Source organism: Ostrinia nubilalis, chromosome 8 (assembly GCF_963855985.1).
Source record: "Ostrinia nubilalis chromosome 8, ilOstNubi1.1, whole genome shotgun sequence".
Classification (NCBI taxonomy): domain Eukaryota; kingdom Metazoa; phylum Arthropoda; class Insecta; order Lepidoptera; family Crambidae; genus Ostrinia; species Ostrinia nubilalis.
In genome coordinates, this window is record NC_087095.1 from 17,467,496 (window position 1) to 17,494,550 (window position 27,055).

Genomic DNA, 27,055 nt, shown 5'->3' on the forward strand with positions numbered 1-27,055 from the left:
CATGAAGTTGTTTCCACGCGAACTTGTGTACTAACGAATTTGTAAGTAACAAAAAAAGTGGCACCATTTTAAAGATTAAACTTTTATCTTTAAATTGATACCAAATTCATTTAAATCACACCAGTATTTAAAAAGATATCCCGGCTGATGTGAAGAAGTAACGAAAAAGACATGTATGAACTGTTTGATACGTCGCGAGTTGCGGCCTATTTAGCCCCTATAAAAGCACGCGTTTTTAGATTTTTGGTTTCACACGTTGATTCATACACATCTCCGCTTCTTTTGACACTTTACCTGGGATTCTACACCTTCAGAAGCAGCACAAATCGTTGCACTATTGCAAGAAAGGCTCAGCCAGCGGGCTGTCGCACGTCAGCGCCACATAAGCCAGTCCTGGGTGTCGAAAGTTTCAAGACGCTTTCGGGAGACTAGTGGCTTTATCCCGAGACCAAGTTCTGAACAGCGCCGGTGCACATCGCAGAGGGAAGACCGTTTTTTCATGTCAACCTCTCTATGAAATCGTCATTTGACTGGAATCGATGTCCATCAAAAGCTCAGAAATGTTCGTAAGATAGCTGTTAGCGAGTGGACAGTTCATCTAAGATATAAGCAATAGAATTTGACTCCAAAAAGGCCTGCCACAGGCTCGAAACTGACGGCAGGTCACCGATAAGCGCCCTTTCAATTTGCTCGTACACATCTCGATGGGAAGGCGAGTAATGGAGGCGAGTTCTGTTCTCCGATGAATGCAAACTGTGTTTGCAGGGCAGCAGTCGAAGAGGTCGGGTTTATAGGCGGCCTGAGGAGCGATTTGTGCAGTGCTGGTTCGCTGAAACAGTGGCTTATGGGGGTGGCTTGCTCGACTTAACATCGAGATGTGTACGAGCAAATTGAAAACGTGCTTATCGGTGACCTGCCGTCAGTTTCGAGCCTGTGGCAGGCCTTTTTGGAGTTAAATTCTATTGCTTATGTCTTAGACAAACTGTCTACTCGCTAACAGCTATCCTACGAACATTTCTGAGCTCTTACTGGACGTCGATTCCAGTCAAATGACGATTTCATAGAGAGGTTGACATGAAAAAACGGTCTTCCCTCTGCGATGTGCGCGGGCGCTGTTCAGAACTTGGTCTCGGGATAAAGCCACTAGTCTCCCGAAAGCGTCTTAAAACTTTTGAAACCCAGGACTGGCTTATGTGGCGCTGACGTGCGACAGCCCGCTGGCTGAGCCCTTCTTGCAATAGTGCAACGATTTGTGCTGCTTCTGAAGGTGTAGAATCCCAGGTAAAGTGTCAAAAGAAGCGGAGATGTGTATGAATCAACGTGTGAAAGCAAAAATCCGAAAACGCGTGCTTTTATAGGGGGTAAATAGGCCGCAACTCGCGACGTATCAAACAGTTCATACATGTCTTTTTCGTTACTTCTTTACATCAGCCGGGATATCTTTTTAAATACTGGTGTGATTTAAATGAATTTGGTATCAATTTAAAGATAAAAGTTTAATCTTAAAAATGGTGCCACTTTTTTGTTCCTAACAAATTCGTTAGTACACAAGTTCGCGTGGAAACAACTTCATGTAAGTGATTCCAAACTTTTGCTCGCGAGTGTAGCTTTTGCCCGCGGCTTCACCCACGTGACATTTAGTTTGTCACATATCGTCATAAATTATAGCCTATATGTTATCCTGGGTTATGAACAATAATACTGTAAAGTTTCAACACAATCCATTCAATAGTTTTTGCGTAAAAGAGTAACAAACTTCCAGACATCCAAACTTTCGCATTTATAATATTAGAAGGATTGCTATTTCATACTATGGTATTAGTGCTGGTAGAATTGATAAATCAAAATGAAAGTAAGTAGGTATGACCGTTTATTTGGAAAATATGCTTCTTTGCTTGCGTTTATGCAACTCACCAATGTGTCACACATGTGTATTATTTGATAACTAGCGGCCGCCCGCGACTTCGTACGCGTGGATCCCGTTTTACCCCCTCAGGGGTGGAGTTTCGTAAAATCCTTTCTTAGCGAATGCCTACGTCATAACAACTACCTGCATGCCAAATTTTAGCCCGATCCGTTCAGTGGTTTGGGCTGTGCGTTGGTAGATCAGGTCAGTCAGTCAGGCACCTTTGAGTTATATTTAGAGATATCGATTAAGTTCTAACTATTAAGTATGTGCTATTTCTATCCTTTTCAAATAAAGGGTAAACGTTCATACATTTCGCACACCTAGATCTAAACTGAGACAACTCAAAAATTGCCAATTTTGACTTATGCTTGTATTCAAATACTCGGTTATCATACGCATAACAGGTTTTAATAAAGCCTTGATCCATTTGCCGCTAGATGGCGATAACTTACTTTTGTTGAATCAACGCTTGTCAACCCCTTCCACCTAAACAAGCGTTTTGTCAGTTGACCTTCGCTAGTATCAGAGAGTGCACGTATTAAAATAAACGAAAGCGCGGATATTTAGATTTGTTACAGTTAAGCAGAAAATATGTAATGAGTTAATTTGAGTAGTAACAGTATTGATGAATTGTTCTGCAATAGTCAACCAGATCATTTTGACTTGTTCCAGTTTTGTTTGATAAAGTAACTTATATTTTGTTACTATTTTGAGTTGAGTTTGTTTTGATGAATCAACTTGTGAATTTCTAGTTGGCGTAGTTTTGTTGGAACAAATTTCAATTCAATGTTTTTCTATACAGAACGCGTAGTTTTGCATGTTTCACCTAAAATCATGTACAGTATGATAATCCCTGTTTCTAAATAAAGTTAGTTTTATTCAAACTGTTCAACTTTTGTGTTTGAGAAGAGTGTTTTGAGTTAACTTACTATTGTTGGATAAGTAAAAATTACAGTGGATATTTTTTTTATTTTCCGAAAAAAATATGCTAGGTCGTTTTTTTTTAAATATTTTGAGAGAACAGTGTAAAGATAGTTAAAATGGCAATGTACAGACGACGGCACTTCAAGTTAAACACTGCAGTAACTAATGTAGTTGTAATACAAGTGTATGTGTATAGTCTGATATGCTGTTGTCTGCACAAGAGATAAAACCTTCTTTATAATGTAGAAATAAAAAATAATGTAGAAAAAAGGTCTATAATAAGTAAATAAATAATAAATAAACATATCAATCAGCCGATGCTAAGAAAAAGTGGCTGAAGAAACTCAAACACCTATCATGTTCACCATGTCATGAAATCTTCATTTATATCTCTTATGCTGATTCAAATTGTGTTAAAAAAGAACTGTTTTCTCAAACAATTCCTAAATTGATGATTAAGGATATCGAAACATTCAATGAAAACACTTTAATAGTGCAGGAAGAGCACTCAGCCACATCTTGAAATTTTGAAATACAGAGGACCAAAGAACATGGAAGAGATGACATTCGAAAAGTTTTATGACACTAAAATCTTGCAAAAAATGTGGGCAACTAATTTGGTTGTAGACGAAAATCGGAATCAAGTTAAATGGCACGATATAAAAATTTTAAGAGTGGAAAAGGAGGACTCAAATCTCAAAATGTCCAAACAAAACTGATTCAAGTCTAAATGAACTTTATTATTTATACAAAGTCATTCCCCTAAAATGTAACAACTAAAAAAACTGCGATTAAAGGTAAAAAGGATAGATTTTTTGACCCAGTTTATACACAGGCTCATTTCACAGCCTATCAATAATCCAAAATAAAACTGAGTTTCATAACTTCCCTAACAAAAAATGTAGTAATACGTTTTTTTCGCCTCCTGAAAAATGCCCTTTTTTGAGTTGTCTCAGTTTAGATCTAGGTGTGCGATTTATGGGCAAAAGTGCTTACAAGCGGCTTTATTACCATGGACTTTTCTGAATATAACGCTGGCGTCGGCGGCCGCTAGCCGCAGTTGTTATTGCGGCTCTAAATCATCGGTAACGTTGTTGGCTGCACCTTGCGTTGCTCATAGAACAATATTGCACTTCGGTCGGCCTCTGGGACCGAGGCAAGACACGGTACATGGCAAGCTAACATATAGTACCTACGCATATTTTATACGTTCTTTTTCGGCGCTGGCTCGAAAACTTTGTAGGCGTAGGTACTTGTAATTTTCAGCTAATTTTAGCAAGTTATTTTTTAACAATAACATAAACATTTTAACTAAAATAGCTACGCGCGGTCACGTTGAGATCTGTGTTTTTAGTTGAAATAGAACGCGAAAGTTTAAAATCTCAAAAAAGCTAAGCTTAAAAAGTTGACTCCCATAAAAACAACACTGTTTCGACAAAACAACATTCATTTTCAAGCAACTTAACAGAAACGTCAATAATAACACTGGAAATTTAATACGACTGGACCCACAACAAGACGGCCATCAGTCTCGGCCAAGACAGAATCCATTGGCCACTTTAAAGACTGGTATTGCCCCTGGTGTCTGTAATTACACCGGCTGTAAGTAGCTTGGGAACAAGTATCATGGATACGGATATAGGCGGTTTCCTTGCTGCGAGAACACTAAACCAGTTAGCTAAGCGAACGGAATCAAATGCATAGCATTCATTTTAGATTCGTTTGTCCTTGCTGGTAATTAAATTAATGTTGTTGCTGTCGTTTTCATATTAGGAGTATAAATTAATGGTGAATTCAGATGGGTATTTCGTACTCAATTTGATAAACTTTAATCTACTTTACCATAGATAGAGGATAATACGTGAAGGGTGTGCTAGATAAATGTATCTATCTGTGTATCACATAATGATGTGTGAGATAAAAGTCAGTAGGTACATATTCGGCCCAAATGTATGCGAGAAAATCTCAAATTTTAACGTTTAATGCGGCTTCTTATCTCTAGTTGTTCTTTCTGGCTATAATGCGTTCTCTTATTGTTTTATTCATTTTACCGTTAGACTTCATAAACCACAATAGGAATCTAATGCCCGTTTTCACCATCAATTCCTAATTTTTAAGTGACTCCTATATGGTAACACACAACAGGAATTTTGTTTCCATATGGGTCACTTAAAAGTTAGGGATTGATGGCGAAAACAGGCATACCTAATTAACATAGCGTATCGATGTCTGACCTAGTATAACAGATACACAGTGTATAAATCATAGACTCACCCAGAGAGGAGCGGAGGGCTGCAGCTGCGACGCGAACGCCATTCGGAACGCATCTCCTACCAGCGCGTTCAGTTCCTCCGCCTGCAAGCAAACATGACAGGTTAGCAGACTGCAGTGGTCTGACATAATATTTAATATTATGAAAAGTTATCATGTCAATGTAGAGGCTCGATGGACCCAAATCTTGTGTGTAATGTGTGCTTCGAGGTTTTGTAAACTATAATAATAATTACTGGATGTGGGTAAAAACGAGAATATTTCGTTATTTATAGGTAAATTATAATTTACAAATTCAAGTCATGGAAAAGTGTTGCGTGAATTATCGGGCGAGAGTTGAGGTGAGAAAAAACAAAAGAGAGTCGAGAGTAGTCGTCGAAAAAATAATGTCGTTTTTCTTGTTGACCAGTGTCGCGTGGCCGAGGAGCAATACTCGATTTGTTTTTAAAAATAAATAGCTGAATTATTTCGGATTTGGATAATAATAACACAGCCGTGACCTTATCGTTCGGAAAATATTGTATATTTACCCTGTGGCACCAATGAAAAGCGACGAATTTTATCACGCCACAAAACCTTCAAAGTAATCCTATGGGGGCTCGTATGAAATTACAAATAACTTTATGGCTCGTAAAACGTTATAGCTTCAATCGCCTGACAATGCTTCACATAGATGGGCCTGTTTTTGAGGGTTGCAGGCAATGAAAACTACACACATTTAATTTTTATGCTGAAAATATTTTATCAATATCCAAATCATATTCTAACTTTTTGAGTGACGTAAAATCAGAGCTTTTAGCTACATTGCGTTTTCCCTAACAATTTAGAGTAAGGAGCGTAATATTCTCACCCCCTTATTAATAAAATTTACACCCTAGATGAACTCTGGATTAAATTGTCATTTAGTATGAAAAGGTCATTTTAATCCAGAGTTTAAGGTAAATAACTTGACTTATTTTTAGCCGTTTATTTTAATTATAATATCAGTGTAAAAATATGAAATACTACTTGCATAAGTCAAAACATGAAAAAAATAGGACACTTCATTTGAATTATAAGTTTACACTTCAAGAAATCTGTGAAGACTGACCTTGTTATGAGTGAGGGAATTAAACTAAGTGACATTCTGAATAACTTAGTAATGTTTATTCATGACCCATTCCTGCGGTATTAGAAATGCAATAACGGTCTGGAAGCTGGATTAAACCATACGGGACCCCCTTTAGACTTGTGTTTCTTATACTTAAGTAAAGCTATGCACCTAGAGGTATTATTAAATACGCACTTAACGTAGTACATGCTTGATTAGATTGCTAAATCGTGATTGTAATTTTAGTCAATTAAAACCCGCTAGCATTCTTACAACATAACTGTCTGAATGTGTTTGTAAACGGCACAAAGCGATACTTATTTTAAATACCAATTGTCTTATCTCTTCTGAACTTGACAGATAGATATGTTTTAAATATTTGACTCCATTGTATTTGGTTAATATTGTGAAATTGGGCCCGTGGTATTTGTTACTGGAGACTAGAGGTTATAAAGCTAAAAAGTTCAATCTGTATTTTAACTAATATAGAGTTCTTGGTATTGCTAATAAATCTACTCACCTTCATTAGATACAATTATTGTACTATTACATAATGTACAAATCCATAATTAACTTTAAAAAAAAATAAAACCGACTTCAAATGCGTGAACACAAAAAAAAACTAAAAATTAAAAATATTGCGTATAAAAAAGTTCATCCCCAATTTTACACCCTTGGGGGTGAAATATTTTCTTCAAATTCGCATGAAACCACCCTTTTGATAATACCTATTCAACAAAAAAATAATCGTTCAAATTGATTTATAATCGGCGGAGATATTGCGTATAAAAAAGTTCATCCCCAATTTTCCACCCTTGGGGGTTGTTTTTTCTATTATTAAATTTAAATGGGACCACCCTTGAGGTATTACCTATACGCCGAAAAAAGATTTGTTCAAATCGGTTCATAATTGGCGGAGTTATCGCGTAACAAACATAGAAAAAAAAACATACGGGTCGAATTGAGAACCTCCTCCTTTTTTGAAGTCGGTTGAAAACACATAATTATTATTCACGTGAAAGTGAAAAGAAACCAATCTAATCCGCGAAGTGGAAAGTCAAGACGCTATCAATGATTGATAACAAACGTCAAATACTTGTTCGTATTAAATCGAAAGCGCAGTCTTCATGTACACCACAAGATAAATAATATGGAGTTACAGTGGGCTTACATCCTACTTCCTACTAATATTATATTATAAATGCGAAAGTTTGGATGTCTGTATGTTTGTTACTCTTTCACGCAAAAACAACTTAACGGATTTTGATGAAACTACAGTATTATTGTTTATAACCCGGAATAACATATAGGCTATTATTTACGACGATCTGTGACAAACTGTATTTCACGCGGGTGAAGCCGCGGGCAACAGCTAGTATTTCATAATATCGCATGGTAGTACGAGCACTCGTAAATGAAACTCAAGTAGGTAGTCCCATGTTGTAAAATCACGCAAAAATTTTGTGACAAAGGGGTTTAATAGTAATAATTTATAGCTGTATAAAAGTTTTATTGCCTGTACTTAGAGTGAGATAACCATACATAGTTTCATTATGTTCACACAATGCCGATGTCAATCAAAGATTGCATGCAATCTCACTCGGCATCAACTCGAGTTGAAAGTGTGTCAAGTGAATTAAACATCACAGAACAAAAGAAGTATGCATATATTTATCTTATGTTTGTATTGGTGTTGCATACCTTGTTATTCATGTTATTCATACTGTCACACCAATAAAAAACAAATAACTTTCTTAATTTTGTTTCACTTATTTTATTTTCCGATACTATACCTAAAGTATTAATTGCTTAATTTTGATAGTCTCTTATCTCTTAATAATCTTCATACTACCGAGCTTTCGTCTGATATACACTATGAAAAATTTTTAAATAAAAAACAATAGGTTGAATGTATGTTTTGCTGGATTTAACAACCTTGGAAAGAGCCCGTAAATTGTTGAAATTTTTAAATGTTCTAGTCTTAACTGAAAAAAAATTTGAAATCCCATCCTAATCCGGACTTTCATCGCCCCAAAAACCAACAAATCCGCGCCATTAATTCCAACACCAAACCGTTATTCGCGATCCGAACGAATCGCCAATAAAATAAAACCGCTTCATGTTAACATGGCGCGTGGGCGGGGATTTGAACAGATAGACAGACGCCTGTCAGCCCACGCGTGGGTGTGGACCGCGAGAGCTCATGGTATACAATAAATGCTTGTGAGAAGAAGTACCTGCTTGTACAGGCAGCTTCATGTTATAGACTGATATAGGACCTAAAGTAATCTAAGTTGAGTAGGCCCAAGATGCGCGCAGTGATAACTTTTATCGACGTCAATTTGTATGGGCAAAATCGATAAAATGGCGTGATAACCGCCTATCACGGCGCGCATCTTAGGCCTACGGGTTGGTAAAATAATGCAATTTTTCTTATGTTATTGGTACTTTCATCAAGCCTTTTTCCAACAATATTAAATGCAGGTTATACGAAGACAGATAATATGGAGTTAAGTAGTATAGTCAAGTTGGCATTCTGCCACACAGGAGTTAATACAAGCTCTCAATTAATGGGTAGAATAACTTAGCTTACTGAAAACAGTTTAATTGAAAACGAGAACTTGAATTTTTTTTCCTTCTGTGTATAAAAACTTTGCAAAAAAAGTTTAAGTAGGTAGGTACTAATGATTACAAAGTTCAAATAAAAGTAGGTTAAGGGATGTCCGCTACTCAAAACTTCACTGATCGTGTTTCTTAACAATAGGTACTTATGTCTTGCAAAATTATGGTTTAAGTTGCCAACTCCAACTTTGAAAGGCAGTATTTCTTCAGTAGTCAACTAAGACCCAATAAACACCACAAAATAATATCGCTAAAACTTATTAAAATTTGCCAGTCAGAACTAGACGATTGGAGGGTATTTGCAAACAAACTATTATGCTAAGAGTGCCGGCAACGGCCGCTAAATATGTATCAGAGCTGCAAAACAATTGACGGTAAATCTCGCTGGTTCGCGGCCGCCTTGCCTCTTTAATATAACATTCAAATTATTCATGGGCCCCGGGCATATATTTGAAAAATGAAGGAGATCCTCTTGAGTCCACATGGACATAAAGCTAATATTGAGGCTCGGATGCCTCGCCGGAAACACTGTTTATTTATCGGTTATTGTGTATTTGTTAGAGAAAGACCATTTATTGCCGTATGAGTACCTCATGCATGTGTCAGATTTTATGAATCGCCGTTAGATGCCTTTATGAGACAAGTCAAGTCTCCAAAGCTTTCAGTTGGGCATTGAGTATTCTACAGCTCCCAGCATCCACTGTAACCTTAAAATATTCTAGTAGAGCCTAGCATAGAGTAGAATAGCATAGTAGAGTTACTTTTTTTATAATCTTACGCCATCGGGTTACACATGTCAGAGGATTTTTTAATGTTACTATTACAAGTACCTACTGTTAATTAATATAATCAGTGAATTCAGACAGTTGATTTTCTATGAATATGTTTGGTAACATTATACCTACTATACGTAATTCAAATAGAAATTGGTTATCATAAAGTTCTAAAACTCGCTTTGCAAGAAAATTTCATCGTCAAAGTTATTTGCTTGTTGTTAAAAACGATGGAGTGGACTGTATTAGATGGATAGGCCTGCCGGTGGTGATTATAGGTATGCTACAAGCAAGGAAACACCAAAAAAGGGCCAAAACAGTAGGTATAATGCTCAATACATTAGAACACGAAAGCGTACAAAAAGCCACTTCAAAATCTATCAATCTAAAAAACAATATTAAAAAAAAGTAAAAAACCATAAACAATTATTAAAAAGGATTGCTGGCCAAACTGCCAGCAACACTTGTCTTTTATTTGAAGGTAGAAGCCCGGGCAGCACGGATAACTTAAGAAAAGTGGCAAAAAAACCACATAAATATGCTATCAACAACAGTCTCTTAATTAATAATTTGTATCTTAGGTAATCATCTTTGGAATTGTAAAGAATAAACTTAGAAACTTAAACAAATTCTACAATAAAAATGTCATTAAAAAAAAAGTTCCAATTATCCATTTTGCCCGACCCCCCTGGGCAAGACGGATATGTACAGTAATAACTGCTTTAATCATTGCAATCATCACAATAATAACTGCTTATGCCTGAGTATAAGGTACAATCCTCGTGTGCCCACTTCTTGCATTGATTGCATTCTATCCAACCAATCCTCGGTAGGTGGTTCAGTGTATTCTTCTGAGCACACAACATAAATATTTTGTTTTCTCCATCTGATTTTTGTTTTTGGTCATTTTTCCTCTTGACAAGTCTTGTTTGGAAGTTCTTGTTTTCAGATGTGTGGTTTTGTTAGGGCCTGCTATTCAGTTATGGCTGTCTTTACCTATCCGTTTTGCCCATATCCGTCTTGCCCAAAGCACCAATATTTAAAGGTTGTGTACCCACCCGTTAAATTTCTACCGGTGAAAAAAAGCAACACACACAAATTAAACTTAATTTAACATGCAGTCAACTAAACAGAGTCTATAAGTCAACACTTAATACGTAATACAAGAAATCAACACGCATACTTTGCCAAAAATCGTAAGAAAACAGCCAAAAACTTTTGATTTCGAATTGACAAAAAGTTCACGCATGTATTGTTTTGGTGGAACTATCATGGCGTAGCTGTGTTGCTGTTTTACAGACCCGCAAACGTCCAGTAGCACCATGTGTTGTAGGTTTTTAGTAAAATCGATTATTCTTCTTACCCACATTATGCTTCTTGCCCGGGCTTCCCCTAATAGTAAAATGTTAACCTTCTAACGCTCGCGGTTGACTGCCCTATAACGTAAGCAGCCGGTGCCGAGCATTCGCACACCGCTGAACATTACCAATTAATGCCACCCCGCCGCGACATCAGTCCGCGTCCCCGGTAGCGCCACGGTTAGACATTATAATTACCTATTTCTCTCGCAATTTACCCTACTCTGACAATCGGAAAATATGCCTTAAGAACGCGATGATAAAATCTAATTTCCATTGTGAGATTATGAAATTATTCCTGGTTAAAGTTAACCCTTCATTTAAAATTGATAAAGATCATTTTGCTGTGTTTGGAAGTACAGTTTTGTTTCATAAAAAGTTGAAATAGAACAGTAAGTTCACAGTAGAGTTTTTGATAGACTTTGGTAATATGATTATAAGATAAATAAGTGTACACAAAGTTAAGTAAATCAGACAGAAGATATTCTAGACAAAGTATACTCTCTGTGTTTTTGGTTGTTTAGATATCTATGTATAATTGTAACATTATTGTTATTTGTAAACATATTAACAAAATCAATATAGACAGTTCTCTAAGATTATGATTTACAAAATATCGAAGTTGCACTCCTAACTCTACATACTGCCCGGGCAAACTTTCATGCACATGAAACGCTGCCCGTTTTATTTTCCCTGTGCCGTGGAGTCCGCGGGCATGTAATTAGATAAATAAACAGCTCGCGGAGCCCGGTCGTTAGGCGGCCGCGGACGGGCTAATTCCCGGCCGCGAGAGGCGACGGGTACAAAATGGCCGGTCAGTTTCCCTCTACAAAATTAATTTGTGCAGTTCAGTGGAGGATAAACGTCATTTTTCTCAGTCACCGCCCTAGGGCTTCTGAGACTGAGCTGGAAGTAGTTGGGCATTTTTTTTCTGTCAACTTTAGGTACCGTTGTATGTTGTTGACTTGACTTTTAGCACATTACTAACTTTAACATGTTAAACCTACTTTTATCCAACTTGTTTTTAACAAAATTTCCTTTTATGAGCTTACTTTCAACTGCTACGCTGCTTCTTCTTTCCCATTTCTCAACCATAGATAGACGTAGGCCTGCTCTATAACTCCTACCATCTTTCTAAACATACCAACAACAAAACAAATCTTTGAAAATGTTTTCAATTCCTTTCTCGATCAAACCGGGTGCAGTATGGGCGAGTCGCGCGCAGTATCGTATTGCAAGTTCTTGGAATTGTGAACTCGATGCCCCGTGCGCCGGCGCCGATATTTCACAATTCTTTATTGGCTTTCGTTTGGGTACGACGTGTATTCGAGTTATGGGAGGGAAATGTGGGTAGCATGAAAAGGGTTTTTGAAATTGATTTTTATGCATAAATGTTACATAAACAAATATACACGCGCCATATAAAACAAAACTTTTAGGCATTTTACTTGTAATTCGAAAAATTTAATATGCAGCTGAATATTACCGAGTTTTTGGATCTAAAATTAATAATCACTATAACTACCTATAGAGTCACTATAACATCAACGACTAATCCAATCAACCATCTTTATATTTATAACCAACTTCATTAAACAACCGGTGTCTGATATCTTAGACTTAGAAAAATTAACCCATCTTAACAACTTAAAACCATACTGCGTACCCTTCTGCCTTATGTTCATAAAAAGTGCATAAAGAAATATTTGTTTGAGCTTCAAATGTGTGAAGGACGAGAAACAGATGCGAGTCCCAAACAAGTGGACCACACACGGTACCCCGCACAAACGGCGTGCCGAGGACAGCGAGTGTTTGTTTTTTGAATAGCTTCCCTGGACTCCCAGGATTAGAAGCGACGTCCAGTCAGTTGATAAACAAACGAGAGAAAAGAAACAAAGAGAGGGTTTGCTGGGCAGAGTAACATAATGTATCTGTTACCGGCAGTGTGTATAATACAGATATTCCATACAATAAGTAAGTAATCTACAGAATGCCTGGAGAGTTTAGGCAATGTACACACGACAGCACATCAGGCTACCCATTTTTGTTGCAAACTCGCCCCTATTGCAACTGCACAAGAACCCACAGTGGTTACGTTGACGTGCCGTCGTCCGTACAAATCATTCTCTAAATATCAACGAGATTTATACGTAAATGTTGATTTTTAACGAGAATTTTATTAAACACATTCGTCATAATTACGAATAACAATCCTCTATAACTTGAAAAGCATTCCTCCGCAAAATAAAGGTTATTTCAGTACAGTTAAGCCCGAGATCCAAAGGCCTGATAAAAGCGCAAGCCGTTGTAGGCTTCGCCTTACTAAGCCAGCTTTCCCCGCGGCCCCGCGTAAACAAATACGCGTGAAACTATTATTCGGGTGCGGTCGTAGGTGCAGCGATTTGGTACACATGTTTCAAGTTATGAATCCCTCCTCAACCCCTCTGGCCAGCGTGGGGAGTGTGTGACTGGTCAAATCCCCCATTTGCCTCTGGCACATTAGAAAGGGTCGAGCTCCTGCAGTGGAGACTAAATGACTTGATGATGATGATGATGATGATGCATGTAGGTTTTTATTATCATAAACTGAAAAAGCCCTGAAACTTAGATATTTTTTCTATTATTTTTGCATTAATGTCATAATTAACTTGCATTTCGTTGTGTTCGTTCATCTGCCCGTATCGAAATAACTTTAATCAAAATACTGGTATAAAGTACGTTTCACACAATTTTAATATTACCTATGCAGAAACTTAATTTATCTGATTTACTCTTTGCAACAAAAACAAAACCATGTCTGTTTATAAATGTCAAACTTTAAAATTCAAGGCTTTTATCGCTTACAGTGAGTCGTGACGAACCCCTCGTATCAATTCTCACACGTTCGTTTATTTGCGGCGGATTACGTTTGTTTTGCATAAATAATGAACACATCAAGTGAAAAGTTATCCGGCTGAAGGAAAATGAACAAACATTTACTACTAATATTTAGGCGTCGTCACTCTGTTTATCTCTACCATTTCATGCCTCAGGCGCTAAGATGTAAGAACAAATCGAAACAAAATCAAGAAAACATTAATTTTACTATTACAATATGATCTAGTTTAGAAAATTGTATCTTTATGAAACTGAATCATATAACTAAAGAGACAGTGTCACTTTTTCTCTTCGGGGACATGTTGTCCCAATTTTATTTAACCCGTCATACGTCACAGCGGCGCGGCGCGTGGGTCGCGCGGTATTTTGGACGTATTTGTACAAAAACTCGTTTTCTTTTGTGTCACTCTCCCACATTGTCACGCTCGATTGTGATAAATTTGTAACACTATCTTATCAAGATGTTTATTATAATTTCACGGCATTCTAAAGTAGGTATCTGCCGTTTTTTACTAGTTTCGATATTAGATTTTCGTAGGAGCTGAGTTACATCAATTATTTAGAGTTTATGTATTTAAAAAAAAACTAACCTGTTCGTCTTATTATTATTTTAGTATGGATATAAATAAACAAATACTTTGTTATTTATGGTAAACTGTAAAAACTGTAAATGCTATGCACTAACAGCAGTTGCAGACTATAACTCTTTTATATCAAAACTTATTAAGCCTCTTAAATTTATAGCCAGTAGTAAAGTCTTAATATTAATGTTACATTATAAATATCGGTTGCCTTAAGGTTATTCCACGAGTCCGTCAGTAACTCATTTGCATACGTAATTTAGCTTTTAATACATTAACATTAACGCTGTTAATGCCTTAGCTCACCCCTTTTCATTTGCACATGTGACAGCGAGATAGCCTAAGCCAACATAAAATGCCTTTTTAATTTTTAATGATTAATTCAGCTTTTGATTACTGACATGAATTACAAATGTTTGAAGGTCTTTACATATTAAAATTTACATGGAATTAGCGGCGCCAAAATTTTGCTGCTTTTTATTTTTTTACCAAATTATGAGCTGTCATATCAAAAATAATTATGCTTACGAAATCGAAGGCTGTTCTGTTGTTAATATTCATCCTTAAAGAAGATAAAATAACATTAAATATTGCTTCAAGGAATATTTTTGAAATGTATTTCATCATCCATGATTTATATTAGCCCATTACAAGGATTAATTTATCATATCAATAGGCAGACGTCCAGATAAACAGTCGTACATCGCGTGGTATGCACGAGGGCCGCATGCCTAATTAAGTAATTAAATGGAGATATGATCCGAGTGGTCTATTCAGCCCACGCCCGCACTTACGGGTTGCTGCGGCGTGGACAAACTATCAAACAGTTTCTTGATAAAAATGCAAGTGTCGCAATTTTTTATTTCAAATCGCCTACTTGAAAATAAAATTTCTAATGATACCTTCACACTTCTAGGGTAGTAACACCATTTTCAGGATCGGGTTTCTAATGTTTCTGTCTGTTCTTTGAACATATTTTAAATTACTACTACTATTTAGTTTTCGCTACATGTTAGTGTCCGAGCGGGATTTCTTATAATTTGCACTTAAATAAATCTGCCAGTGGAGGTAGCAGCGTGGTTGGCAATTTATGCCCACAGGGGGCGCTGCAACAAGTAGTGTGTAACCGATACTTCAAGATGTAATTACTGGATATCTGGGGACTGGACGGGAGGCTGCCTATGATAATGTTTTCGTTTTATATGTATGAGGGAAAAGTGGAAATTATATTAATAAGTTCTCTTTGATGTCATCATGGTTCGAATCGCCTACATAGAAGCAATCCTCAATTTCAGTGGACGTTAAGTCAAATCACAAGTAATATTAGGTAAGGTATATACTTACAGAGAGTTCCAAAAAGCATTGCCAGCACAACTACAGCACAAAGTTGTAGCTAAAACTGAGTTCGTAGTACCAGGAATCATACAAAGTAATATTTGGCCAAAAGTACTGAACCATTTCATAACTACATATTTAATCTATATATATAAAAGAAAGTCGTGTTAGTTACTCCACTTATAACTCAAGAACGGCTGAACCGATTTAGCTGAAAATTGTCAGGGAGGTAGTTTAGAGCCAGGAGAAGGACATAGGATACTTTTTATCCCGTTCGAAATTTAAAAAAAAAGTCTGCTTATTTATTGCCATTAAGGCGGAACAAAGTTCGCCGGGTCAGCTAGTTTAATGATAATTGCGTCCCGCAGAGAAACATTGCGAATAATAATTTGTGTCCATTTGAGTTGCTGCTGGAAATTTGTCCTTTTTCGTTAGTTATTAGTTAGAGTCGTGATTTCGTAACTTTCGCACAGTCTCATTAACGCTGAAGTAATCCCAGTAATTCGTTTCGGTCCCTGGAGACGGAGCTCAGAATGAGATGTTCGGCGCGTCACGTGCCGTTTTAACGTTCTTCAGTCGGGGCTGGCGCGCGTTCACAATCGCTGTGTGAAAGTGCTGAAGTTTCGAAGTTTGTTCGTATCCAACTATGTAAGAAACTGTTTTGAATGGAAAATAATACGACAATGTTCAACATGGAAAAATGTGTTTTGATGCTCAAGTTTCAGCAGATCAGCTGAAACGTACTTTTGAACAAAGGGTAAATTTCTTTTTAAACATTGGAGTAGAGGAGTGTGAACAGTTTGTTTCATGCAGATAAAACCAACTTCTTTGTTAGTTGAAAACATACCGAAAAGGTTGAAAAAGAAAATCTTGGTAATATGCTCTGCTTTATATTTTTTACTGTTATACATATAACATGATGGCAATAGATTGAGTCGTAATTGTGAACCGACCCTTTTGCTTTAAATACCGGCTCAATATCTCGAAGTAACGAGTTAACCCCACGCTCAATGAGAATGCTTACTAATGAACGCTAACGCGTGTGATTTTGGCTACTTACTTCTTACTTTCCCGCGCGCGTGCGGTTAGAATAGAGATGTGAGTTTCAATTGTATTGGTACGACTATTTTTGTCATTTTCCATTGTCAAGTTTAGCTATTTTGAGGCAGTCGAAGTTTTTATTAAACGGGTATTTTGCTTCCAGGATCAATGTTTTTTTTAAATTGGATCTTAAGTTATTATTAAGTTACTTTTATTGAGTTTTGAGAGAGTAGAATAGTTTCTCGCAATTTTCTACGAGCAAACTGAAAAAGACATTGATGCGAGACAATATTTACAAATGATGATTATGGTTATATTTGCAAATGATGATGATGGTTATATTTCGAAGCTAGACAGTTGGTCAAATTCCTGTTACATCATCATATTTTTCTGCTAAATCAAAAAATGTATCTTGCCCAAGCTAACACGATTCCATTTTATTATCTGTCCGTTTTCCTAAGACATCTGCTGTATAAAAATGGTGACCCTCCCGAAACATCTAACATTATTTGTGACACGTAACCTTTCCGAACAACTTTATCTGGAATTCCTTTTAGACTCATACAGTGTTTATATTCCCGTAACGGATATTTGAAGCCGTAAACTTTATTTTTACCGTCGGTTCTTTGATCTGAAGGAGCACTTTATTGATATCTTCCTTTTCCTAGTTTAAACGCAATGTCTCGGTCCATAGAAGATTTATAGGATGGACGGAGCATGGCTCGATAAGAGGGACTTTTGATGTTGAATGAAATTTTCTTTTAGGGGTTTTGCAGTTTTGGGGGGACTAATGTGATTGAATTATTTTTTGTTAAACTCCTTAATATTTTGTTTTGCTTTGAAGTTTCAAGAGGGGCAAGTAAAATAGTTTTTATAAGAGTAGAATAAATCAATATCTTTCCTTTCTAACCACGTATACTTATTACGTACTAAAAATTTACATTATTGGACACCGAAGCTACGAAATATCATTAGGAATACTTGCACTTTTAGTGTGCCAGTACAGTGAAAGTGTAATTTACGTTAAACTCGTTTCGTTTCTTTCTGGTACAGTGTCCGGTTGATATACTTTTAATACCTACTTAAAATTTCATGTTGCTAAGTATAAGATTCCAATTAATATATCTAACTTTGTCTCGTCGCTTCTGAGATAAAAATAAATCTCCGAAAAAATTCAGGACAAAACTTTTATTAAATGTCACGGGCAAACGAGTTTAAACAATAAAACAAAACTTGGCTCAAAGTGACAACTACGCATTATCCTAATAGCAAAAGTTTGCATCAAGTTTGAATATGTTTTGGTTTCTTTAAATGCTATTGCGTAAACAATATATCAGTAAGGATTCAGAATAAGAGGGAAGAGGATTACACTAATGAACATCATTGGTTGAATTTTGTTGACAGTCCAGACTACGTTTCCAGAAGCATGTCTTTATTAACTGGCAGGAATAAGCCACCTACTGCCATAAGATTTAAGATGTAATCAAGATGAAATCAAGATGAGCTAGGCTAACTGGGCTTGTAATCTTAAGCACTAAACTTATTAAAAGCTCTTTTCATCATGCATTATTTCTACACAGTTTTAGTGGAAACATTGCATACCATTTGTGAAAAAGCTTACTGCATTTAAATGTATTTTGTGGTCGTGTAGTTGCCGCGGGAGAAATATCGGCGTGTTCCCGGAGGAACAACGGCGGCCTTAATTAATCGCGGCGTTAGTCGCGCGTTAAATAAATACCTCCAATTAAATAAGCTCTGTAGGCTGAGCTTTTAGCTTCTGTGTTAGTTGATACAACTTCTTTTGTTTATGTATTGTTAATATTTTGTTTTGTACTTACCTTCCATCATCAGCTCATCAACATGAGATGATGATTTACAGACTCAAATACTTAAATAACTTAAGAAAAAGTACAAAAAACAATATTTATAGTGCCTCGCGTTCGCACTTTCAGCCACCCTAAAAGCTGTCTGGCAAGGCGAAGGAACCATCAGAAGTGTCTGGCTGATGAGGAAACTTCATCAAATGATAGTTCAAATATTTTATGTAAATATCAGCTTTTATAGTATGACGTAAGTAGGACTACATTTTCATGAACTTTAAGGTGTCTGGCTAAGGGCTGCCACCATGGTAGGTGTCTGTCAATTAATGACGTCATTTCTAATAACATTTTGAAGGAAATATAAAAAAATCAGCCTTTATACTTTGACGTAATTAACTTGGTATTTTACACACCTTTAGTACCGTCTGTCTGCCAAAGCCACCATGACCCAAACTTCATGTTTGGCCATGATTCTTAGGTATGTTGGGAGCATGCGCTGACAAACTTTCAGCCTTTATAAAATAACGTAGGTCTGGCGTTCACTAGCTCTTAGTCTATTAGAGATGTGTGCTTGAAGCGCGTGTTACTCCGTGATACACGACTGTACAGTTGGAAACAATTTTACAATGGTGTTTTAAAAAAGTTTTTAGAGGAAAATAATACATTCACAAGTTGAACAGAGTTTAGGGATAGTGTGATAGCTGTCTGGTTACCTATATTAATTGCACTTATAAATAGTAGACAACCTAGTCAAAAATATTATGTAATTCTACAAACTATTTTCTAACCGGCATAAAAAGGAGGAAGTTCTTAATTCGGATGCAGAATTTGTTTAACAAAACGTTAAACATCTTTATGATAACCAGTAAGAAGATTGATATAGGTACTCGATGTGATTTTAACCATGTATAAAAGTAGCAGTTACAACTTTCAGATTACGTATCTGAAGGTTTGCAATAATTGTGCAAAAAATAAATCTATGAGCAGGTTAATTTACATAGGTTTTTCGTGTGTAGACTGTATACAGAGAGTTGGTAGGCGCAGATAAAGCTGCATTGTGCCTGAGTCTGGGCTCGAGCTAACACACTTAGCAACAAACTTTACCTAGTTTGCTTTCAGGCGATAAGTGTTTCATTTGTTCTGGTTAGCTTCAGTTGGAAATTATCTAAAACTGATGTAAGAAAGACATGAATAAAAATATGTTTAAGAAAATTTTAATAATACAGTGTACACTCATTATAACAGACATTATCTGCTCTATCGTGTTATTGCATTCTTTGTAACGTCTAAAAATGCTAAGTCCCTTGTGTCTTTATGTATAGAGTTTACAATTTGGTATTTTATGAAGTTGACTTGTGGAATAGTATGACTAGCATGATTAGATGACGAATGTCTTTGTTTTATAATTAGGTAGTACTTTAGTAGAGCAGTATACCTACGCCTTCAAACCGGTTTCTATTCACATGGTTGCCTACGGGCTTCAGGTGTAGTTCTCTAGAAATAACTTGAAATTCAATTAAAAGTTACAATATTGCAAATTTTAATCAACATTAGTTTTAAAACGATGGCTTTCCTTGACCGATGTCCGATGAGCTTATCAGACGCATGCTCACGAAGCCTGACACCAAGGCTATGGCTTTCGGTTTAAATCCACACGATAGATGCACCTTTTTTATTGCGACCATTATTGGTATTTCAATTTATTACGTTTTGAAGAGAAAATAATCTCAATCAAATATTTACGGCCCTGCCATCGAACCTCGCATGATAAACGTTTAATTTAATTTAACACTTGCATTCAGTTGTGGTCAATTAGCACTAATGGACGGCTGCGGGTTCGATTCCCGCCGTTTCTCAATTTGTTACGGACGGACGGACGAAAATATGTAAATGCGAAGCTATCTTAGATATTTATTGGGTCGGAACACGCAATGCGACTTGCGGTGGGGTGAGTCGGAGATTGGGTTACAATAACTAAGAGCGGTGTCTGGCCTGATGGTGTGCGCACAGGAATACTATGCTATCTGCGGTCACGGATTCAAATCCCGCTGGGGCAAAAATAGCCAAGCATGTACTATCTACTACAATCTACATATTTAAGTATTTTTATCCGTTTTCTAATTTGCCTTAATACTTGCTAACTCGGTACTGTTTTTTGTAAAAGGCTCTACATAACGCTCTAAGAAAGCTGATGCAAATTTCTCGTACTAAAAGCTCAACAAAGTACGTAGAGTGTAGAGTGCTGTCCAAAATGTATGGGAGTAAGCCGGATCAAGAGTTCCAAGATGCAGTGCGATGCCTTTGTGGTGCATACTGTATGTGTGTTGTTGGTACAAGCCCAGTTTATTTATTTTAGGCACAGATGTGGCCCAGTCGCTACATAGAAATATTGCAGCTCATGATTAAAATATGAGGGATTATAATGTTTAATGATTCTATCAGTAATAGTATTTAAGTCCGCCTGGCTAGCTACCACCATCTTACCTAAGTCTGTCGCCATAACAACAATGTTAAAAGCTTTGTTGTGTTCCGGCAGTTAGAGGTAAAATAGCCAGTTCCTCCGTGGTTGAGGATTCCGGGTGAAGCTCGCTTCCACCTTCGGCCTGATCGTCACTTACCATCAGGTGAGATACAGGCCAAGAGCTTCCTCGTTGTGGATAAAAAAAATAAACGAATTCTGAATTCTTAAGTAAGGAAATCGAACCTCGCATAATTTCGAATAAGCGTAAGAACTATCAGTAATGGGAGGATCACAAATATACTTCACTTATTTGTGATCCTACTTGAATTGCTAAAAAGGCGATTCAGTAAATTAGTGCTATTAATATCTTCCCGTTTGTTTATTCCGGTGACTCAGGCTAGTTACTCGGAGTGGTCCCAAATTGGGTACCACGGCCACTCCAGCAACGGAAGCGATGACGTCACTCCATTGTGGCGGGACATGTAAATTGGGATAGGAATGCTGACGACACGAGTGAGGAAGTGTACTCGTCCGTGAGAATGTGAGTGATTTGGGAAAGCTAGGATTAGATAGGCCAACATAGATTTGGAAAAATTGACTGAAATAGAGAGTAAGCTTTAAAGCTCTATTTGACGCGGCGTGAGCACACAGTGTTTTCATGAAGATAATGACACAGGAGATAAAAGTTTGTATGGAGGCATCAATAATTTGCCATAATTATCAAAACTCATTTTTATTCCTTAAAGTTACATCCTAGTTGAACTCTGACTTAAATTGACATTTATTAGGGAAATGTCATAAAATATCCAGGGTTCATACTAGGCGTTACTTTTTATTAATAAGAGGGATAAATGGTAATCAATTAAAAATTTGCGCGCTACTTTCATTCAGTCATAGCCAAAAAACCAACGGAAGTGACCATGGGCAAAAACTAATTACGTATGTAGTAGCCAAATCTACGCGTGAACTGTGGTTATTATTATAAGCTATCACTGTCTAAACTACACAATTATAACCCCAAACTACCGTCACATCCCGTCAGCCCCTTACGCGTGGGCCACACGTAGTCGCGTCACGTGCGGGCCCGGAACGGTCCCGTATCGTTATTTATTTATTTATCGTTACCCACTTTGTTATTACCCCATTGTTTATAGTCGTCTGCAGTGGAAACGACGTCATTTCGTGTTCAAATATTAATACGTTTTGTTACGGCTGTTGGTGCGGAATCTTATTCTTTGGGTCAAAGTTCAAAACGCTTCAGAGACTTTTAAGCTTCAGATAAAATTATACATTCGGCTTGAAAGTTTGTAAAAAAATGTTGAAATGTGACGAACATTTTAAAGTCTATTTTTCTTCTTCGATGATAATATTTATTTAACACAAAATCAATAAAATTAAAATACACTAACCAACATCATCTCCTTTTATTATACTAAAATAAAATAAACTTCAATGAGAAAATACTATTTAGTAATCTCTCTCGTCGTTAAGCAAAACCAAATCTATATTCTCATTTAAATATTCTTAAAAAAATACTGCTAGTGTTTTTAATAACCCCACAACGCCTACTACAGTAGTAACCATGGTGTTTATTCCCAGAACTAAACACAAGGAGTCCGAAAGGGATGTACGCGAGACATAAATAGTTTACTTGGAACCGACAATGGCGGAACAGAGGCAGGATAGGATCCTGCTACTGTTCCATTGCGATGACACAAAAAAGTTTTTACAACCATGGAGGTCTTTAAAAATACTTAGCATAAATAAATACGAGTAATATCATAATTTATGTCAAAATAAATGATTGATTTGAGAAGGAAAAGAAAATGAAATACAAAATAATGTTTTTTTTTTTAATTGCACTGCTAGGTATAAATGTAGCTTTTGTAAGAATGAAAGAAACTTTAAGACATAAATACCTTAACCTTTAAAATATAAATATAAATTTATTCAGTGATAACAATAACAAACAATAAACACTTAAAAAGCAGTTGCGTGTAATATGCAAGCCATATAATAATTTATCTATGTTTTGTGAGATGAAAATAAAGTTAAAGTATTGGATAATCTTCCGTTCTTGTGTTTAACGTACAATAACGTAGTACCAAACAAAAGGAATGAAAATAAAAGTTTGAATATACACAAAGAATTCCCGACAAAAACTGTTAAACAAACGATGACAAAAAATACAAAAGAGCTAATAATTAAAAGATCAGGTAGACAAAGTGTTTTGGCGGCGAAGGCAACCCCCGTATTGTTTGCCGGCGCTCATTCATGGCTGAGGGAACATGAAAGGAGCTTAATCAACTTGCAGATAAGTTTAGATAACCCAACCACTTTGCTCGATACCTAAATTAACAATCCGATCAGTCGAAGAAACCCGGCAATATGAAGCTATGTATAAAACAAGAATTTCTCCCGGCATAACTCGGGTCAATCGTACAAAGCGTTGCATACCAGAGGTGAGCTCCCACGATTTGTTACGATAGCTCGTATCCAACGGTCAATCACACCACTACACACGGAGTAACACCTTCACAATCGATCAATCAGTCACTGCGTCACGATAAGGCACTCGTCAACCGAAAATTGTGACGGAACAACGCGAGACGTGCGCGTGCACCGAGAGCTTAAAAGCGACTGCGAGAACTCGTCCCACGGCGAAGCCTTCACGGTAAGTGGCGCGAGCACAATGGGAAACACGAGCGCCCGCGCACCTGTGTCGTGTGTTGCTCTTTTTCTTTTTAATTTTATGAGGCGACGAACTTTTCTGCACACTACGCGATCGGTTGATGACCCGAGCTTAATGATCGAAGAGCGGCGGTTTTCGATTCGAATTCTCCGTCATTTCAATCGTACATTAGCATAATGGTCGGTAATTCATCAGATGTTTTTTTTGTTTCGCGTTTGATTCACGCGACGACATGTGAATGGGCTGACGAGACAGTAGCGAGGAGTTATGGCCAGCAAAATGAATTAAAAGCGAGCGACAGCGTCTCGGGATTGTTGTTGAGTATTGGTGAGGGCCGGAATGCACGCGGCGGCCGGCGCGGGCGCAAGGTCGCACGCCGCGGTATGCGCACGAGCTCAAACCGCGCGCCGGGCGCGGGCCGCGGCGGCGTCCTGGGGCTTCGCCTCTCTCGTGATCGATTCATCTGCGGTTTATGGAACTGAGCAAACCTTGCTTGCTCCCGCTATTTTAAAAAAAAATCTCTATAAAAATATATTTATTTTCATAGTTACTCCTACTTATTAAAGATTCAGTGAAAATGTGATCGGACATTTAGGTAGGTATGTGTATCATTTACTTTTAGAAACCGACAACACGTCAAATAATCCGAAATAAGAACAATCGACATCAAATCGACGACTAGTCTACTCAATGGCGCAGGATTACAAGCACAATTTATAACTTGTCACTGAGTCAGTGTCTGCCCAAAATAAACGCGTTAATCGGATCAAGGGATCAGACATCGGTTTAGTGTTAAAAGTAACTGCGCCTGTCAATGAAATTACAAAATCTCATCAAAAATAAGAACCTCTTATTTTTTATGGATCCAATCATCCAATACGTGTCGCATGAAATCTAATGTTAAAGAAAAAGTACAAGTCTGCCCAGTCAGATCTAGATAGGCGATAGTCGTAGCGATAGCGCTGAACATGACCTCGGGCAGCGTTTTTAATTGGAGGTGCTATCATGCGAGAACTTCTATTTCGATGGGCAAAGCGTGACTTTCTTAACAAGTTACAAGATATGATTTGTTTGTCTAATCAATTTTCTAAAATTAAACTTCATTTTATAAACGAATAAACACATCAAATTCAAATGATGTAGGCCCTTTTTAGGGCAGTTATATGCGCTACCACCATTTCAGGACTACATATCGGCTGATGCTGAGAAATCATTTATTGAAAACAATATAAGTATTATTAGAGGCCGGTCGATCTATTCTCATAAATAAAACACTGGATACTTAACTTTCACAGTATATTGCCTTATTTTAGATACAATTCATCACTTAGCACAAAAGCGCGCGGAGTCGTCTCCGCGCGTCCCTCTATTCTGACGTTTGGTTCTCGTGTGACATTGACAATACGTCAATGTCACTATGACAGCAGCTCATTGGCTATAACGATACCGCTATTTTAACGTTTTAGATTTTTCATAATTAACAGTTCGGCCTTCCTGCAATTCCTTCGCCCTCGAAGGTCTTCTCTACTCAAGGCACACTTGACGCCTCGTATTGGGATCCGCTGTGCACCTTGCTAGGTCCACTCTGCCATCTCCACCACCATTCGCACCACACGCGCGCCCTGCTGCTCCACCACGCGCGGCACCTACTGGACTCCTGCTGCGCCGACCGCGCCGCGCACCACGCAGCGCTCGCCGCGCTGGCGCCGCTCGTGACGCGCCGGCTCGCCCGGCTGCACCGCCTGCCCGCGCACTCGCTGGCGCGCGACCTGCTGCGCGCCGAGCGCGAGCCGTTGCCGCTGCTGGCGCCGGCCGCGCTGCTGCTGCCCGAAGCGCGCGCGCTGACCGCGCTGCTGTTGCCCGAAGCGCCCGCGCTGTGCGCGCTGCTGCCCGAAGCGCGCGCGCTGACCGCGCTGCTGTTGCCCGAAGCGCCCGCGCTGTGCGCGCTGCTGCCCGAAGCGCGCGCGCTGACTGCGCTGCTGTTGCCCGAAGCGCCCGCGCTGTGCGCGCTGCTGCCCGAAGCGCCCGCGCTGTGCGCGCTGCTGCCCGAAGCACGCGCGCTGACCGCGCTGCTGTTGCCCGAAGCGCCCGCGCTGTGCGCGCTGCTGCCCGAAGCACGCGCGCTGACCGCGCTGCTGTTGCCCGAAGCGCCCGCGCTGTGCGCGCTGCTGCCCGAAGCACGCGCGCTGACCGCGCTGCTGTTGCCCGAAGCGCCCGCGCTGTGCGCGCTGCTGCCCGAAGCACGCGCGCTGACCGCGCTGCTGTTGCCCGAAGCGCCCGCGCTGTGCGCGCTGCTGCCCGAAGCACGCGCGCTGACCGCGCTGCTGCCCGAAGCGCCCGCGCTGTGCGCGCTGAGCTAGCCGTCGCGCTGCTGCGGCCCTCCGCGCTCGAGCCGCTGACGCCGTTCCGTTACTCATCATGACCACAGCTTATAATGACATGTTCCACACAGCTTGACATGTTCCACACAGATTGTCACGACATGTCGCAACCAGCCTGTCACGACATGTCCCACACAGATTATCACGACATGTCGCAACCAGCTTGTCACGACATGTCCCACACAGATTATCACGACATGTCGCAACCAGCCTGTCACGACATGTCCCACACAGATTATCACGACATGTCGCAACCAGCTTGTCACGACATGTCCCACACAGATTATCACGACATGTCGCAACCAGCCTGTCACGACATGTCCCACACAGATTATCACGACATGTTCCACACCACACAGCTTGTGGCACCCGCTGGACACGCCGCAGGAGCAGCCGCGTGCCAGCCACGCCGCGCGCCACGCCGCTCTGCACCGAGCTGGCTGTCGCGCCGCTGCGGCCCGCCGCGCTTGAGCCGCCACCGCCGCCCACGCGCGGGCACCTGCAGCTGGCGCCGCTAGGCGCGCTGCACTCCACGCACCTTTGCACGCTGACTAGGTACTTTCGGCTCTGCTGACACAAGAAATCATCATACAGTACATCTATACACCATCATACAGTACATCTAATGTCATCATCCTAAATGATTCATGGGATTAGTTAGGGTTCTTTTCACATTTTCACTTTAAACCCAAACAGATTAGGCCATTCCACATAGCTTGTCATGTCATGCCACATGTCCTCCTCACACAGATATCAGGACATCTCACGCAGAATGACAATGTCCACTGGTGTATGATCAACAAGTACATCATATACATTATTATTATTATTTTCAAACCATTCCCATAACCACAACATTATCAAAATATTAAGATGAATAACACAACTACATAAATCATCACTGACAACAAAACAATGCA

The 27,055-nt window shown here is 38.8% G+C and overlaps 1 protein-coding gene across 1 annotated transcript in view; it reads right to left on the reverse strand.

Moving 5' to 3' along the window:
- The window catches only part of LOC135074087 (EGFR adapter protein-like), a 59,052-nt gene extending 35,330 nt beyond the window's left edge, over positions 1 to 23,722 (reverse strand). Inside the window, exons 1-2 of the mRNA XM_063968392.1 lie at positions 23,520 to 23,722; positions 5,108 to 5,188 (exon numbers count right to left, since the gene is read on the reverse strand). Of these exons, the coding sequence (XP_063824462.1) occupies positions 5,108 to 5,149 (42 nt within the window). The 5' untranslated portion in view covers positions 5,150 to 5,188; positions 23,520 to 23,722. The remainder of the gene's footprint in view (positions 1 to 5,107; positions 5,189 to 23,519) is intronic.
- Between the last annotated feature and the right edge of the window lie 3,333 nt (positions 23,723 to 27,055).